Here is a 17,307-nt window from a genome sequence, read left to right as displayed (position 1 = left end):
CAAAAATTATTTGATCGAACATAAGCGAGGGATATGGTTGTTATGCATGTGCACAAATGATTCCGACCTCAAAATTTTTTTTCAGCCACTAAAAGAGACACTCGAAATATCCTTCTAACTGGATTTCACATACATGAAAGGTGGTTTCTTGTTCGATAGAGCGGGGGCAAAGAGTGTACATTGATGTATACACCACAAACTTGAATTGAAATAGAAAGCAAAACTAATATGTATATAAGTCAGATAAATGGGAATTGGGAAACAAATATGACAAGAGACATTTCAATGCAAGGGTGAAATCATCCCCTGGGGGACCACCATCCATGCATTAATGTCATCCTTACAATACACCCATCATCTCCCCCCCCCCCCCCCCCAACCCCCCAACCCCCCAACCCCCCAACCCCCCAACCCCCCAACCCCCCAACCCCGACAATTGCTCTAGGAGGGGGGGCATCGTAATTTCAGACGTTAATTTCTTGTCGGCATCATCAGAAATGGGACGACTAAAACATCTTGTCTACTTTGTGGTGCTTGAATGAGCTTCCATCCTGCTGATAAATAAGATCTTAGAGTCAAAGAGCCATGAAGGAGTAACATGGAAACTGGAATTCGGCTCCTTTCTTCCTTCACGAACGTGTTTACAATTCTATTCTATTCTTCCATTGTTTGTTCTTCATCTTGTTCATCGTCTGGACTCATAGCTTCACTCGCTTCCTCGTTTGTTTTCGTGGGAGATTCCTCTTCGTCTTTAATTTGCTCCTGTTGCTTCTTCTTCTTTTTCGGTGTTTTCTTCTTCTTTTTCGCCTTCTTCGTTGTCGGTTCATCGCCTGAATATCAAATCAACAGCTCATTTCAGAATACTGATAGTAGCACTTTTCTCTATCCTCTCATAAAGAAAGGCAGGAAACAGCTGTCAACATGAAAGATAAGAGCAAGACTCAAGGACCGCGGAAGCATATGAAATGCGGTAATACGGGAAACAAAATGCGTAACTTGTCGCTCAACAGTGTTGCTTTGCAAGTTTAAGAGCAAATATTGCTCGTATTACCACTTGCGTGCAATAAATTTTCATCGTTGCAAAAAGTGGAGAGTTTATTTATTCTTATTAGATTTTTCTACTTTGCGCAACAACGCAAATTCAGTGTCGCGCAAGGAGTGGCAACATTTGTTAACACCAAGAGTAGCACGTTAAAAGCCTGTATTGGTACCTGATTGTCTAGTTGTTCTTCTTTCACTGTTATCTTTATTTCTTGATTCGTGCTCATTCTTCTCTTTTGTTTCTTTTTCTTCCATCTTCTCTAGAAGAGGTTTTGTGTTTAGGCGTTTTGGACAGGATATCGACAAACAGGTTGGTCTTCCATTCATCTCATAGCGTGCGACGAGCTGCCCTTCTTCTTCAAACTGCAACAATAAGTTTTGATAGGGTAAAGGTTACCTTAGCAAAGGCTAATGCTTGATTTCAATTGGACTGAAAAAAGATTATTTGAATAACAGTATTCGCTCCAAATGGTGGTCACACACACTGACCACCATGTGCTGTCAGAAAGAAAGAATTCTAGTGAAAATTTGAGATTCAGCTGATGAACATCCCTGCACGATACAGGAGACTTAAATGAGGTAAATGTGACGTACGTTTTCCTGGTTTAAAGACCAAGCACGAAGATCGCCATCAGATGAAACTGAGACAAGTAAAAGACGCTTTTTGTCTTGATCTGAGAAGATGTCATCCATGACCTCTAGAGCTTTGACCCTGTATGCCCAATAAATACTGGTAAGTGATATCAACTAACAACACTATTACCCATTAACAATCCTCATCCTCCCACTAATCATCACCAATCACTCACTAATCATCAACTTGTACACGAGTTCATCAATTGCCATATCCATCAACCGACAGCTAACATTACCCACCTACCAACAGTGAACACCCACCATACATCATCTTCCCACCAACCATAATAAATTACTTAACTACCAACAGTCTCAATCATTATCTTCCCAAGACCAATCATCATCAATGACCACATCCCACTAACCCTCTTACCCCATTAACCATAATCACTTAACTACCAACAGTCTCCAATCATTATCTTCCCAAGACCAATCATCATCAATGACCACACCCACTAACCCTCTTACCCCATTAACAATTATCACTTAACTACCAACAGTCTCCAATCATTATCTTCCCAAGACCAATCATCATCAACAACCACACCCACTAACCCTCTTAGCCCATTAACAATTATCACTTAACTACCAACAGTCTCCAATCATTATCTTCCCAAGACCAATCATCATCAACGACCACACCCACTAACCCTCTTAGCCCATTTAACCGATAATCACTCAACCACAAGCATCCTCAAACTACCAACACCATAATTAACCAACCATCTTCACTCGCCAAACGTAACCATATATTGGGGTATGTATGCATGTTTACCTGCTTTCATGACCTGTAAGAGTTTGGATACAATCTTCTTTTTCAATATTAAAAATTCGAATACCATCAAATTCTCCTCCTGCCACCAAAAGAGTTTCCTAGCGAAAAAATGATATCATAAAGAATTGTATCAAGAACCATTCGATTCAACGAAATATCAGTTAACAATAACAGGGGCTGCAAAGCACCTTAAAAAGGGTGTGTGTGTGTGTGGGGAGGGGGGGGGGGGTTTAAGATTGGAAAATATATGAGACTAGTATGGGAAAAGTGGGGGCCAAGATTGAAGAACATAGAGACTAATATAATCTGAATAATCTGGTTTTAAAACACTTACAGATAAGAATTGTACTGCTAGAACAGGTCGTGGTAGTTGAAGAGTACATGACAGTGAAGCAGTCTAGAAAGATGGTAAAAATAGCATCAGTAGTATATAAATCACTAAATATGGATGAATCCGCACTAACATAATTGGGAAGATATTTGGATTCCAGTAAAATGACTTTTATTGGAAATAAAAAAGGCATTCACAATGCACCTTTCTGGCTTGTCATTGCTAGAGTTTAACTGTTACATGTGAGACAAAAGTCGCATGATTATAGATGAAAATCAAACAAAGAATCATTTTCATATTTCAAAAGGAATAACACATGGTCTGAAATGGGAAAACATTACACCTAAAGTTAAAGAGGTCCATATAATCACTTTTGCACATTGTTACATGTATCAATGTATTATTGTTCCAATAGTTGTATGGAGCCCTTGTTCAACATTGACCAAAATAGACGGAAAGTCTGTGCTGATTGTGAAAGGACCTAACCATAAAGTATACTTACGGCAAGTTTATGAATAACTATCTTGTTGCCAATGACAACAGCATAGCAATCTCCCAATGGTGACCATTTTATTAAAGTTGCAACTAAAGTAAACAAAAGAATAAAAGAAATTGTAGCATCCAAAATATATAAAGTACATAACCTTAAAAGATGAACCATAAATTTACATTCTTATCTAAAGGTGATGTAAAATTTCAATATTCCAGCAGTATTTATTACGAACTAATTATAGTTACTATGCCTGCCAGTCACACACATATAAAATGCTACAATAATTTTGCTATTGCAACAAAATATGTTTTCTTACAGCTTCTTTGATATCCATGGAAACCTTATTTATTTAGATGAAAATTCCACACATGCTATAGATAAGCACTGTAGACATGTCAAAACATATTTCCCAAGTGGCAAAAAAAACTAGCTCGACTACCAATAATTCCACTGTTGACTTATCAAATGTTGACTTGTTGTCTGCATTCTTGGTAAAAATTAATTTGTCATGGCTCATCATGGCTAGGCTTGGCTACACTACTGAATTATTGCTTACTTACCTTCTTTTAGATTTGTGACATATGCAGATCTTCCTGTAACAAGGTTCCAAGTCCTGGTTATAGACGAAAAATGATTGATAGTATGTAGATGTTGTTTTAGTTTCCTTTTTTAATTTATTAAGGCTTGGCTTGTTGTAGGCAAGATATATCCAAACCTAGCATTATAAATCCTACAAAAGTGGCACTATGAATCAGAGTGATCTAATTTACCAAGGCAAATATGACCATTACTTGGTATTAATCAGGTATTAAGGTATCTTGGAAATATTATTCCCAACTTGCAGTGACAGGGCAAACACTGCCCTTCATGCTCTATCATCTAGTATGTTTCTAATAAAAACTTGCTATCAGCTGGGAAAAGTTCCATACAAAACTAGACAAGCTGCTTAATAACTGCATCAATCCATCCCAGTGTAATTAATATAGTTTTCACATGACATCAAAGAGGCCACGTTAGTGTACCAAAACAATACATCTTCTATCCTCCAAAAAATTAACTCTATTTTTATGCAAATACTGTGCAGAAAGTTTATATTATTGTTTTTTACACCAATATGGCTGCCTCGTGCATGTCAGTGAAAACACTCTAATTTGATATTCTCACCTAAGATGTTTATCCTTTGAGACAGACATAGCTAATCTCCCTGAAGGATGAACTGATACGGAGTATACTGGACCCCTATAAGAGAACAATAATATGCCAATAAGTACTAGATAATGCATAGTGCTACAAACACTGATGAACCCAGAAAGGGCTCTGGGGTAAGGAGATTTATTTTCTATTTCATATTCTCATATCAATTCTCAGCCCCTTCGTGTCACACTGATTTACTCCCTACTTGAAAAACCTAGTTATAACTTAACCCTGGCCTAACCATACATTTGTTCATTGTTATTTTTGTACACTTCTTTGCAGAGCCAGCTTTGGGCATATATTGGAACAAAACTGTGCTCTGTTAATTGGCCAATACAGCATAGTTGAGGGTTTAAAATACCCTGTAGTTCTATGAAGGCGTCTAAAAGTATGTTACAAAGAAAACAACCTTTATACATCAAGCAGGAAGTGCACTAAAGCATTAAAAAAGTGTGAAGCAGGTGCTTTAATTTTATTATATAATAAGTAATTAGTATAAATCATTCCTGTGATGTATCTGACTTACTGATGTCCTTTCAGCACTTTTAAACATTCCCATGTCTTACAGTTCCACACACAGATGGTTTTATCCTCACTTGCACTCAACATATGAGTACTGCCGCAGAATGTTAAACAAGTCACTGAACCTGAAATCCATAAACACAACATTTTCATTATACAAATAATACATTAATCTTCATTTAGTACTGTGGTCTATGGACGTAGCTAACAGCTACATTACAGACATGCCACAAAACATACAGCACTCAATTGAATAGTATTATCTAATAGCAAAATTATACCTTCGTGTTGGTGTAAGGAGCCAAGATCCTTGTGGTCTTTTAAGTTATATAACCTAAAAACAATATCAGAGGTTAAATGGAAAGTAACAAAATTGTACAAATTTATTTGTTCAAATAAATAAGAAGAGAAGAGAAGAGAAGACAAGACAAGACAAGACAAGACAAGAGAAGACAAGACAAGAGAATGTCAATGTCAATGTGAAAGAATATATATAAATGTTTGAACTGAAAGAGTCCATGTAAGCTACATAGATGAATTAAACCATATGTATACCACATTTTCTAATTCTAAGTATATATAAGAGCCTAACATAGCAAAAGTCACTTACGTTTGGTAAAGTACTGTTCGTGTACTTATTTTATAATTATATTAGAAGCCATGTGACATGTTTATTGACACATAATTTTACAATGATTATCGAAGTCGTGTGAGTTATTTTCTCTTGATTCATTCACAAAGTGTTGTAAGCCTGAATGAATTGATATTTCTAAGTACCTGATAGTTTCATCTGTGGATCCAGATGCGAGTAGAGAATCTCCACCGCCACCACACGCAACACTCTTCACACATCCAGCATGGCCCTTGTCCACAAACTTGGGCTCGAACCGATAATTCTACCAAAGACGGGACAGAAAGCCATAAAAATTTATGAATTGCAAGCCTTTCGGTCAAACCTTATAATTTATAGCTTACTTTTTCGTTTTCGTTGTCGTGAACGAGTTGAAATCCAAGAAGAAGTGGATCATAAGTTCCTACTAAGACCTCCATCTTGGAGGGAATGACAAAAACCACAGGAAGCCCACTGGTGCACAGGTAGCCCAAGCTCTGTTACCTTGTGGCAGTAAATATACGGGGATTTTTTAAGCCTGAATTTCAGCTTTTTTAAGGAAACTTGATTGATGTCACATAAAAGTGACATTCAAGATCAAGATAATGATTGATGATTGCAATGACAATAATGCTTACAGTACCACTTTCAAGAGAATGTCAAATTGCATTCTTAAGTTTTTTTTTAGGGTAGCGTGTCTATAAATATAATGCTGATGTACAACCCCTTTTCAGTCCCTGTACTGTAGAAAAACAGCATTGTAAATACAATATCAAGAGAGGGATGTGTGTGTCCCGTCTTCAGTTCGATCAACAATGTTAATGCAATATCAAGAGGGGTAGGTGTGTAACGCCCTTCATTCCACCTTGATCAAACAGCACCTGCACATGACAGTTCACAATTTTATTCTCAACTTTATTCATTCATGATTAAATTAAAAACTACTCTGATTGCCACAGTGTATTGGCTGATTTCCCTGTCGTGACTGTTATCTCAATCAAAGCATATAAATGCAAACATGGTTTTCCTTCGTGTGAAAAAATCACCAATAATTGCATTATTTTCTTGTTGTACTTTGACTGTTAGAGTGCAAACAATACAACCGTGGAACTTTGGTAATACTAAATAGCACAATTACATGCAAATTCCATTGTTTTCCATTGTTTAATTAGCACTATTTTGTACTATTTAGTAATGTGTTTCACAGATTAAATGTTTGCACTCTACTGTAGTCACTAATAATGCAACTATATTTCAGGGTTTTCTAGGTAAGAACTATAGCAAGAGCAACCAATATCCAAGAAAATTATCAATAATAATATCAAAAAGACCAATAAAGTCTAACATTTTATTTATGGTAAATAGAGTGCAGTCTTGGTGTCTTTAATCATGTGCTTATTGGTCTTGCTTTGTTGATGTGAGATAGATGTATGCACAAATTAAGTTTATTAAATTAAGACCATTTTTTGAGGCTTTTTATCATCGGATGGTGGCAGCCATGACAGGAGGCACAAAAATAGTCTATTCTTTTCGAATTCTCAGATTCAGTTGTTCCTGCCTCCTGTCATGGCTGCCATCACATGATGGTGCAAAGCCTCTACAGAGCAGACTTGAAGTGACTGTGAAAATCAGGCACTATGCCATGATTAGCATTTTGGTTAAGCTAAGATAAGCAATAATCTCATACAGCAGTTATTCTCATGAAACTTATCTAAATGGTACAAAGGAGGTTGCGAATAAGCCTTTTCATAGTTTAAGAATCGATTCCACTGTGCATTCCATTTTATCTCGAATTTCGCACCTTTTGTTTAATTAAGAACAAAAGAAGGTTTAGACAAAAGGTGAGAAATTCGGGATAAAATCGCATGTGCAGTAGAATCGATTCTTAAACTATGAAAAGGCTGATTTCTTACCATTACTGTTCTATTTTACAGTCAAACGAAATCCACTTTAAGAAGTGTTACAGGCACAAAGTACTTTCAAATGAATTTCAACTTGCTACTTCTCAAGCTTTAGCACAATACATTTTGTGAAGTCAAGTCATACATTGTCTACTTCCTTAAATAAAGTGAGAACTATTTACTTGGTTTCCTCGGAAACTCTCTGTACAATTAAAGCAGTTAGCCTCTTTACAGGTATTTTTCTTCAAAGAACCTCATTATAAGACAAAAAACAGTTCCAACATTAAGATTAAAATTAACTAAATACATGCACACGCCTGCTATCTAGTGACTTATTTTTCTTATTTTATTTTTCTTTTAAGAGATAAATTCACTGACATTGAGAAAAACATTCTGGCCCAGATTTTTTACATTACATGACATGGATTCATCTTCATTCCCGTGGATACCATATTAGCAAACTGCTGATGCCTGACTTAACTATGGTACTGACTTTATAGATATCTTTGATTATCAAATTTACACTAATATTTTATTTATATGGATTAAATTTTCCAGAGATGTCAAACAGTGTTCTGGTATCCATTTTTCCTTCTCAGTTCATGGCAAGATGTGTGTGTAATACCATATCTATACAGAGTTCTTATATTTATTGGATATCATCAATGCATCTGAAGTCACCAGTCAGGGTAATTGTGAATGTATTTAGTCAATTTTGACGGTGGAGTAGATTTTCCTGACAAAAATACTGGCACCAGCGTAGCCCATGGTACCTGGAATAGGGATAGAAATGAGTAAGTGATAGTTTGATTTCCAGACATGATGATTGATATCAAAATTATCCTATACAGGCATGAGATAGAGACAATGTTACAATCAAGCCAATCTGTGGTAAACTCCATGAGAGAAGCACAGGTAACGTAGAGGTGAAAGTGCTCACCTCTCATCAAGGCTAACTGGGATGATTCTCAGAATTGTCGTATGTAGAGTTGTTTGTTGGTTCTCTCATGTGTAGTATGTGAGTAGAGTTGTTTGTTGGTTCTCTCCTGTGTAGTACGTGAGTAGAGTTGTTTGTTGGTTCTCTCCTGTGTAGTATGTGAGTAGAGTTGTTTGTTGGTTCTCTCCTGTGTAGTATGTGAGTAGAATTGTTTGTTTGTTCTCTCCTGTGTTTTAGGGGTTTTTCTCCAGATTCTCCGGTTTTCCTCCCTCCTCAAAAATCAACTTTTTTTAAAAATTCCAACTGAAATCCAGTGGAAGAATAACCACTCTGTGGAATCCATTATTAATTCCCACTTCTTTTATATCTTTATTAATTTCTCAGGCATACACTACATTATGATACTCACCACACATAATCCCAAGACCTATGCTGAAGAGAGCCATGTAGCCAAAATAGAAGGTAGTTTGAAAGAGTCCATACATTCTACAAAATACAAAAGATAGCACTTTAGTAAAAGGTTCAATATATATCAGCTACTATTGTTTAAATAAACTTACTTTGTCTTAAAAAAGAAATAGTAAAATGAATACATGTAGACATATCCTGCTGTGGATGCCGATGAAAGGAATGCAGTCCATTGCCTAGATAACAACCAAAGAGTAATTAGGTCTCACAATATTAACATGGGATGGCATATATTTTTGATTCCCCTAAAATCCTTCAAAACAGCATTATTGCTTACCATCTGTAGTCTTCAGCATTGAGTAAGAAATAGGTACAGACAATGGTGACACAAACAGTAACAGCAAGAAGAATAAGGAATACTAAGAACATGAAGCCAAATACATAGTAGATCTTGTAGGCCCAAAAGGATGTGAAGATGAAATACCTAGATGGGAAAAAACGGCAGGAAAAAAGGCATTAGAATCATTTTCATGTGTGGTTCTTTTTTGGTCCTTCTTCTTTTTTTTTTTTTTTTTTTTGTTGGTAGTCAGAAAATAACAAAAGCTGGCCACTGTGAAGCAAAATCATCAGATTACATTCATGAGATAGCTCATTTGAAAGTGTTTGTGTCAAAAAAATAATAGGAAAGACAGATTGCTCATCAAGCTTCTGCTGTTTGTACCAATAAACTCTTTGGGGCTACTTACATTTCAATAAATATGGAGCCAAATGGCAGTACTCCACCCAAACATACAATCATTGCTGGCTCCATAAACCTGATGTAGAAATAAAAAAAGAAATGATAAAATATCCTTCATTGAATCCTTATGATGGTACATATTACAAACAGAAGAAATAAGTGTGTAGTGTACAAGAACAGATGGTGATGCAGGAAACAACATGCATCTAGATGATTGAGCAGAAAAATTCCTTTAGAAACACATGTAGACCTTGAGTAGCATTTTGTTAATGCAAGGCTAGGATAGTGACTCACCATTTCTTCTCTGGGATAGGCCGAGGGACAGTGTTAACGCGGCATGGAGCATCGGGTGCACCGGCTAAGTTTCTGCCCAGGACAGTACCAACCAAGTTCAATGGTAAAATTACAAACATTACAATGCACGCCACAGCAACCTAAAGAAATATACAATGTCCACAATTAATAACAGCAATGGTAAATGGTAAATCCTCAACATAGGCTTAGTTTAGCAAAATCTTTAACAAAGCAAAGCAAATTAAGGTGCTAGTCCACAACTTCAAGTTGGTGAATAAGTAGGGACACTGTAAAGTGGTTCAGAACTGTACTAAAATGTTGTACATTTATCTTTCATCAGAGTAAAAGGGAAGAAAAACAGAATAAAGGAAGGATGAAAGACTAATGTCCAATATATAGGTTAATATAGTTCCAAACTCATGCAGACAATAAATCTAAGTCTATGAGACCCTCTTGCCAAGGGCAGACAATTTCAGTGACCTACATGTACTTACCATTGTTCCAAATGGAATAGCTCTTGATGCATGGTAGTAAATGGCAATAAAGTTGATCACGAAGGCTGTGCAGCACACTAAACTAGGGAACAGCAGTGCACCAACCACCAGCTGTCTTATCCACTGTCTCCCTAGCAGTCAGAAAAATGTTGCCAAGTAAGTTGGAGTAAAAATATTTTGAGTTTGAGGAAAATATTTCATATGCTCTATGGAAAGCACTCTAACAGCAGCTATCAACAGTTCAATATGTAAAATGGGTCAGATAAGGTTAATACCTCCTTGTCTTGAATATAAGCCTGCTCCAAAGTACCCATTTAAAGGTGCACAGGCAGCATAAACAAAGATGGCTGCACTGAGGATGGAGCCACGCCTAAAATAGATTATATAAATATACATGCATTAGTAATCACACTAATATTTATTCTGAAAGACAAAGACCAGAAATCAGAAGCAAGCTTTCATGACACAGAGTCAGGACTGTTATAATAAGAGTTCAACAATGATGGCAATCTATTATGATGTTTTTATGAAAATAACACAAGAAATCCAATTGCTTATTGATAAGCATGATTGTTAGAATTAGAATGAAAGGAGATAAGCTCACCCTGTGTAGAGGTCACCCATAATGGTGAAAAGCACCACAAGAAAGGCAACACAACACAGATGGTAGCCAGTTCCAATAAGACTGGAGAATAAAAGACGATGTGATGCAGGCCTGAATACATCACCATGGACTTGTTTCCACCCATATTCATCACCAAGATCTCTCTCCTGAAAATACAAACAGGACACAGTCAAGAAGATGGACAGCACTCAGGATAAGTTAGAGAGAGTTGCCATTTTTAATTCAGATAACTGAAAACTCTAATCTTGATTCCCATCAGAAAACAATATGACCAAAACAAAAGAGATAGCATATTTTTTATCATAACAAAGTGTAATCTCGCAATCTGAGTGGCTGACAACTATGAATAATAAGAGAACAGACACATAGATTGATGAATTGCTCTGGCATAGAGGCTTGCTTGAAACCATTTTTCTTTCAAACGTTTTCCTTGTTTTTGGATGTTTTTTGATGGGAGTCAATGCAGTTTAGGAACAGATGGTTGTTTATATTGCTTACCATATCATCAAGGTCATCATCCTTGCTGTATCTCGCGTAGTCCTTCCTCAAGGTTCGCATCAGAATCATACTGACCAGACCCACCAGGAAGATTACCATCATGAAGGAGTTAAAGATGGAAAACCAATGGATCTATAACAAATACACATTATCAAAAACAGTCATACAATAATACATACATGTTAAGTAACTTTCTTTGAATTTTACAGTTGTCAAAGATACACTGCAAATAGATCTATGTAAGATACAATACTGGTTAAACCACATTTCTTACTGATTTTAAAGGCACCCCAAGCCAAAAAAGGAAAGGATATATACCATTCTACAGCCTCTTTAGCAGAATTCCCCAGGAAAGAAACTCAAATTCCTGAAAAGGTTTTTTTGTATTTGCACAGTCTCAAAAATACCCTGACTTTTGGTCCATTTTTCCTTAATCAAATGTTTCTGATCTAGATTTCCCTGATTTTCCCAGGTCACTAACAACCCTGAAGGGTTATGTGACGTATTTGACTGATGAGAAATGAATCACCTGAACTACATTGCAAGGCTCTGTAGATTTTTCAATGTTGGCATAATTAAGAATATAGGAAAATCAAAGGGTTTCTTACCCTATGTTGGAAGAAGCTGGGATCAAGGTACTTTTCATATCGCTTGGAAAATTCAATGTTTGACTCCTTCCATCTGACCTGGATGATTGAAAAAAAAAAAACATGTTGAAGTACTATGTCAACAGACACTATGTAATTTATTATATGTCAATAATGAAAGGAAAGATTGATCAGTCTCAGCATTACAGGGCTTAAAATAATGGCTGGCAATTGGGCAATATTCATCCAGAATTGGAATGTGTCTGGTCAAATCTTTGCCATTTTGACCAGTAACATTGAGCCATAAAGGAGGTATCACAGAGGTACACAAAACTAATTTTGCCCGTCATCATGACCTGCGTTTTACTGACCATTATTTTAAGCCCTGCATTAGTATAAGCAAAGTAATACTTGAGGAAAGTATATGCAATCTGAAATAGAAAAATAGCAGATAAGTTCCATGGGTAAACTTTACCTCATAGGTGAATACTATCTTGGCATTAGGGGTTAATTTGACTTTTGATTCACTGGTCAAGTTGACATCCACTATCTTATTTCCATTGTGACCAATCTCCAGTTTCTTGTGTGTCCACACATAATATTCTTCACCATTCTCTCCAATCTCACCCACAATTCCTTTAAACAAAGAACAGAAATAAATAAAAATCAAAGCCCAGTCCTTGTACCCTCTATGGTCAAATTAGTATGTATATTCAGTTGACATACAGAAACAGGGCTTAACAGACAGCTTGTCATTAGACAATGTCAGGCCGGAATTGGAGCTTTTTCCGTTTAATCTTTGCCCTGCCAGTCACTTTCACCAGTAATGTTAGGCTAAAAACAAGGTATGACTGAGTTAAGACTGATTTGGCCAGTCATCATAACTGGGGACTGGCCATTTTCTTGATTCATTTATGTAGATGCCATTTCCTTCTCATGCAAAATGTTCATCGGCTGAATCCCGAGTTTTCAACGGTGTTCAGTGTTTGTCAAAGAGATTCAAAGACTTTTATCAACTAATTAAAATCCAGCAATAAAAATACTTATAATATACTTATAACATATAATATACTTAAAATATACTAATTTTCTAAAAATATTTTTGATGCATATTGAAGAGGCAATAATAAACATCAAGTATGTTAGGAGATCTTTCCAAATCAATCCACACAAAACACTAAGGGATGTAAGCACTTGTTGGTCAAGTTACATTTACATTATATATCAGAAGCAGCTGCATCAATAACACAAGTACTTACCCCAAAGAGGAAGATCATCTGAAACAACGAAAAACAGAAATAAATTTTCATTCAGAAACATCCAGAAATATTATATCATTCTGAACAGTAAAAGTCTTCAATAAAATTTCTATATTTTATGGTAATCATGGCAACCGATTGAACTTGAACTTTTCAAATCATAAGAAAACAGGGGCTGATGTGCTGAAGGTGATGATGCTATCAGATCAACTCATATAAAATAAGCTTTGCCACTGTCGTACTTGAAATATTTATATATATGATATCCAACTAAGGTTATTCCTTATTACCACCACAAATACAGCAGTGGCACAGCTTAATGGGGTTGAACTGAAAGCAATTACAAGACATCTCTGGCAGCCACTAAACAGTCCATGTATGACCCTGGAGCACAGCTATAACCAGTTTGAACTAGTTAGGGATGGTTTAAGAGAAGGTAGGAAAAGCTGAAACCAGAAATACCCTTAGCTCAGCTCATATATTACAGTATATTCTTACCTATGTACATTTGGTACCAATAATGGTTGCGAACAGCATACACAAGGGCTTCATACTTGTCTTGTGTTAGTATAAGCTCACAGTACTTGGTTGGGGGAACATTCACTGAAATTATAGACAAGACATTTATACCACATATACCACCACAATTGTTATCTCTTGCACTTATGAAAATTTTCAAAGATGCTCTACTGCTATTACATTATGAATCAAGTGAGATTGAAATAAAGTGAAGTCCTGTTATCTCAAACATTCCATGTTATCCCAAACTTCCCATTATCTTGAATTTGAAGATGCATCCCATGGACTTGCACTACAATATTTTACTCCCGTAAACCTTTTCCCTGATGCTTAGGAAGTTCAAGATAATGGGAGTGAGACTCCATTGTAGATAACGAACAAATATCCAAAAATTTGCAAAAAATATAACATGGCAGTACATCTGAATATTTCTTTCACATTCTCTCAAACAATCAAGAGAAAATCTGCGGGATGCAAAAACCCCTGAAGGCAAGGATAACACAACTTAACCTTCATACATTTAACACCCCAATGGGAGACTAAAAGCTATATTATAGTCAGCAGACTGAGAAAGGTGACCCATACAGGTTCGATTGCAGCTTTTTTGCTATGATTACCTTTATATGATATATCTAATCCACTGAATTCTAATTCAACACCCTGTATGTTTTCTCCAAGGGTTTCATGGTAATGGCTAATGGTTTTCTTCTCTCCTCGGCAGAAGGGTAAGGAATAGAAATTGTACGTCTCTTGTCTGTTATGGTATGGGCCAACAGTGTTCATCCATAGGACCACTTCTTCTGCATCTTTGTACTAAAAATATATATTAAAAGTCTATGAGAATGACTTTGATTAACACATATCAAAAGATAATTATTTTGAAAAATGTTGAAAATCTTTTGAACCCTGAACTTAACAACCTCCTTTTACTCTAACAAATGTCCAAAACATCAGTAAAGTTCCAAACTTTTTTACACAATGTTGAAGCTTCCTTCTTAGTCACTCATTGTATTTGACACACTCAAACAGTCCCAACTAGAACCTAGTAGTTATAAACAGCCTCTGGGCTTATCAATGTTAATTATGGCATGGCTAACTCATGGATCAAATTGGAATTTTGCATGTTGGATTTTGAGGATAAAGGGACACTACTGAAGAACCTGGAGAAAAACCCTTGAATCAAGGTAGACACCTAATAAACTCTACTCAAATGAGATGACAATTATTTTATCTACAATGTCCTACACTTCGACGGCATAAAACAGATGTATGAAGTACTATGCAATAGTTACAGCCTATCTACAAGTAGACTCAGTTTTCGTCAATAGGTTGGAATCCATTAAAAAACTAGATAGCAAATTATGAAGATGGGTTTCGTTCTCAATTATCTGGTCTGATTTACTGTAATATTATTACTTCATTAACCAACCAGTGGGAAGTGCTCCTATTATAGTAGTTGATACACTTCCAGCTGGTTAAAAGAAAGCATTTTCATACAAGGATATTTTTTTAGACAAAATACAATCTTTAAAATCTTAATTAAAGATAGACTACACCATTCAAGTGGCATAAAACAAAATTTATATAAATTATTCAAAACAAATTCTAATGAATAGAGTTTTGGTTTTTGTTGATTTGTGATAGAAAAATAGATGAAATGCTATGCATGAATATTAAAATACTGTAGAATAACAAAAAAAGGATCTACAAAACTAAGCTATATAATTATGAGTGGCTGAAGTTTGAGAACTTTTATCGGGAAGGATATGTCTGGTACAGATTCTATCAAGTGTACTTTTTTTATTAAATGCAAAAAAAATAAATGAAAATATGTTGCATTGACGTTACTGTAGTTTGAATATTATTCAAAAACTTGCAAAAATTGACCATCAGAGTGATAAAAAAATTCCTATCAATTAATAAATATCAATGTGGGGAAATATTTTTAAACATAAATAAAAAATAAATATCTGGTGGTTGATTTTTCACCATTGGTTTATCTTTTGTATATATTTTAATGAAAAAACAGGATTTTATAGATTTTTGATCGTGTGATTTCACGATCATTGCCGGTGATTGGAATCGCAAAACAATCCCTACAACATTATGATTAGTACAATTATATAATTTAACAGACAAGAAAATCTACAATTTTTCCTGTCAACTAGATCTAGAGTGCTAAGTAAGAGTCCTTCCTCCAAATAGAGGTATTGCTGGAAAATTTGAAGTCAATATAGTAAATCAATAACTGCCAACGTGGAAATTTTCGTGGTTAATTATAATGAGCTATTTGGTTGTTATAAACCTCCCAAAAAACTCCCATTACATGGGCTTCCTAAAATTTAAAAAGATTTTCTAAATATATTTTAAATCTTTAGGTAGATATCCTGAATTTATGAGGGTAAAATCGTAGTATAATATTATCATTTAATACAAAAAAGGTGAGCGAACAAAAACACACAAGTGATCGATTTCCATAACAGTAGTCAAAAATAAATGAAATACCCTACTTACAATATGGTTATGTTCGTCGGCCTTTATACATTGGAATGCTAAAATGATAAGCAAAAGAGGTCCAAGATGTCTTAAAGTCATCATAAATCCTAGAAAGAATCCGTGATGGGAAGATAGTATCCGCGATTTTCACGGATTTTCAACACAAACTCCAAAATTCAAAGATGGCGGACGTCTTGCAGCCGCTTGTAGCCGGGAAAGCCTGGTGACGGACGCCACGTCAGTGAGTGACGACCGAATAGACTCACGGGAAATCATTAAATTTTACTTGATTTTTTTTTTTTTTTTTTTTTTTTTTTTTTTTTAAAGATTTTCTCTTTTTGTCATTATCCACTGCTGTATCGAAAAATATTACATACATACAGTGTACGATATCATCGCCGGAAGTAGGCCTATTTTACGTTTTTTTTTTATTTCGAGACACTTCCTTTTATTTTCTTGATCACATGACTTGTGTTCATTTTTTTTGTAATTATTTATTTCTCCGCAACAATATTATTGCACTGAGAGTGCAGCTTCTCCATAAATACAAATATATTTAAGGTAAATTAAGGCGCAATTCAAAGCGAAGTTTGACAAGTAGGATGATAGAAATGGCGATCCAATCAGCATCAACGGGTTCTGTTGCCATAGAGACGTACTAGTCCCTCAGGACCATTCAGCTAAAATAGCAGAATTTACGTGTACTAATTATAATTCAATATCAAAGAGTTTTGACGGTATTATAGGTATTATCACCATTAACTGCAGGCCACTGCTAAAAAAATTAATATGGCGACTCATATTTCCTTAAGTTTTATGGATTTTTCTCTTGGCGTGAATGTATCCTACCCCCTTAAGTATATTTTTGTCATTGTCAAAAAGTGTCGTTATTTGTTAGCGCTTCATCTGTCTTTAGTTTTAGGATTCGAACTCACTTGTTTCTTAATA

General features: G+C 35.5%; 2 protein-coding genes across 2 annotated transcripts; both read right to left on the bottom strand.

Moving 5' to 3' along the window:
* Nucleotides 1-425: 425 nt before the first annotated feature.
* Nucleotides 426-6,056, bottom strand: LOC116290627 (p21-activated protein kinase-interacting protein 1-like). The gene is made up of 12 exons (XM_089038633.1): nt 5,968-6,056; nt 5,770-5,888; nt 5,274-5,326; nt 4,997-5,117; nt 4,441-4,515; nt 3,837-3,889; nt 3,286-3,368; nt 2,787-2,849; nt 2,453-2,550; nt 1,636-1,753; nt 1,212-1,404; nt 426-830 (listed from the first exon to the last, which is right to left on the bottom strand). The coding sequence occupies exons 1-12, from the start codon at nt 6,040-6,042 to the stop codon at nt 655-657; spliced, it is 1,227 nt and encodes a 408-aa protein (XP_088894759.1). The 5' UTR covers nt 6,043-6,056; the 3' UTR covers nt 426-654.
* A 434-nt stretch (nt 6,057-6,490) lies between these two features.
* On the bottom strand, nt 6,491-16,581 carry LOC116290638 (transmembrane 9 superfamily member 3). The gene is made up of 16 exons (XM_031697720.2): nt 16,378-16,581; nt 14,481-14,676; nt 13,843-13,947; nt 13,345-13,362; nt 12,561-12,721; nt 12,107-12,184; nt 11,499-11,630; nt 10,980-11,146; nt 10,651-10,745; nt 10,376-10,506; nt 9,882-10,021; nt 9,595-9,663; nt 9,186-9,332; nt 9,001-9,084; nt 8,850-8,926; nt 6,491-8,276 (listed from the first exon to the last, which is right to left on the bottom strand). Exons 1-16 carry the CDS (start codon nt 16,459-16,461, stop codon nt 8,209-8,211), a joined length of 1,752 nt encoding a protein of 583 aa, XP_031553580.1. The 5' UTR covers nt 16,462-16,581; the 3' UTR covers nt 6,491-8,208.
* Nucleotides 16,582-17,307: the final 726 nt, after the last annotated feature.

Source organism: Actinia tenebrosa, unplaced genomic scaffold (assembly GCF_029948245.1).
Source record: "Actinia tenebrosa isolate PJP-AT-01 unplaced genomic scaffold, QUT_ActTen_1.0 PGA_scaffold6__47_contigs__length_16458017, whole genome shotgun sequence".
In the NCBI taxonomy this organism is placed as follows: Eukaryota; Metazoa; Cnidaria; class Anthozoa; order Actiniaria; family Actiniidae; genus Actinia; species Actinia tenebrosa.
This window is presented reverse-complemented; position numbering and strand designations above follow the sequence as displayed.

Bases quoted from the DNA above. Each gene is read 5' to 3' on its own strand.
- LOC116290627 (XM_089038633.1), bottom strand. From the start codon at position 6,042: ATGGAGGTCTTAGTAGGAACTTATGATCCACTTCTTCTTGGATTTCAA. The intron at 5,327-5,769 runs GTACTTAGAAAT...TATTGTTTTTAG, and splicing joins TCCACAGATGAAACTATCAG to GTTATATAACTTAAAAGACC. The intron at 2,551-2,786 runs GTAAGTGTTTTA...TTTTTTCGCTAG, and splicing joins TAGCAGTACAATTCTTATCT to GAAACTCTTTTGGTGGCAGG.
- LOC116290638 (XM_031697720.2), bottom strand. From the start codon at position 16,461: ATGATGACTTTAAGACATCTTGGACCTCTTTTGCTTATCATTTTAGCA. The intron at 8,927-9,000 runs GTAAGTTTATTT...TGTATTTTGTAG, and splicing joins TATTTCTTTTTTAAGACAAA to AATGTATGGACTCTTTCAAA. The intron at 8,277-8,849 runs GTGAGTATCATA...TCCCTATTCCAG, and splicing joins AGGTCTTGGGATTATGTGTG to GTACCATGGGCTACGCTGGT.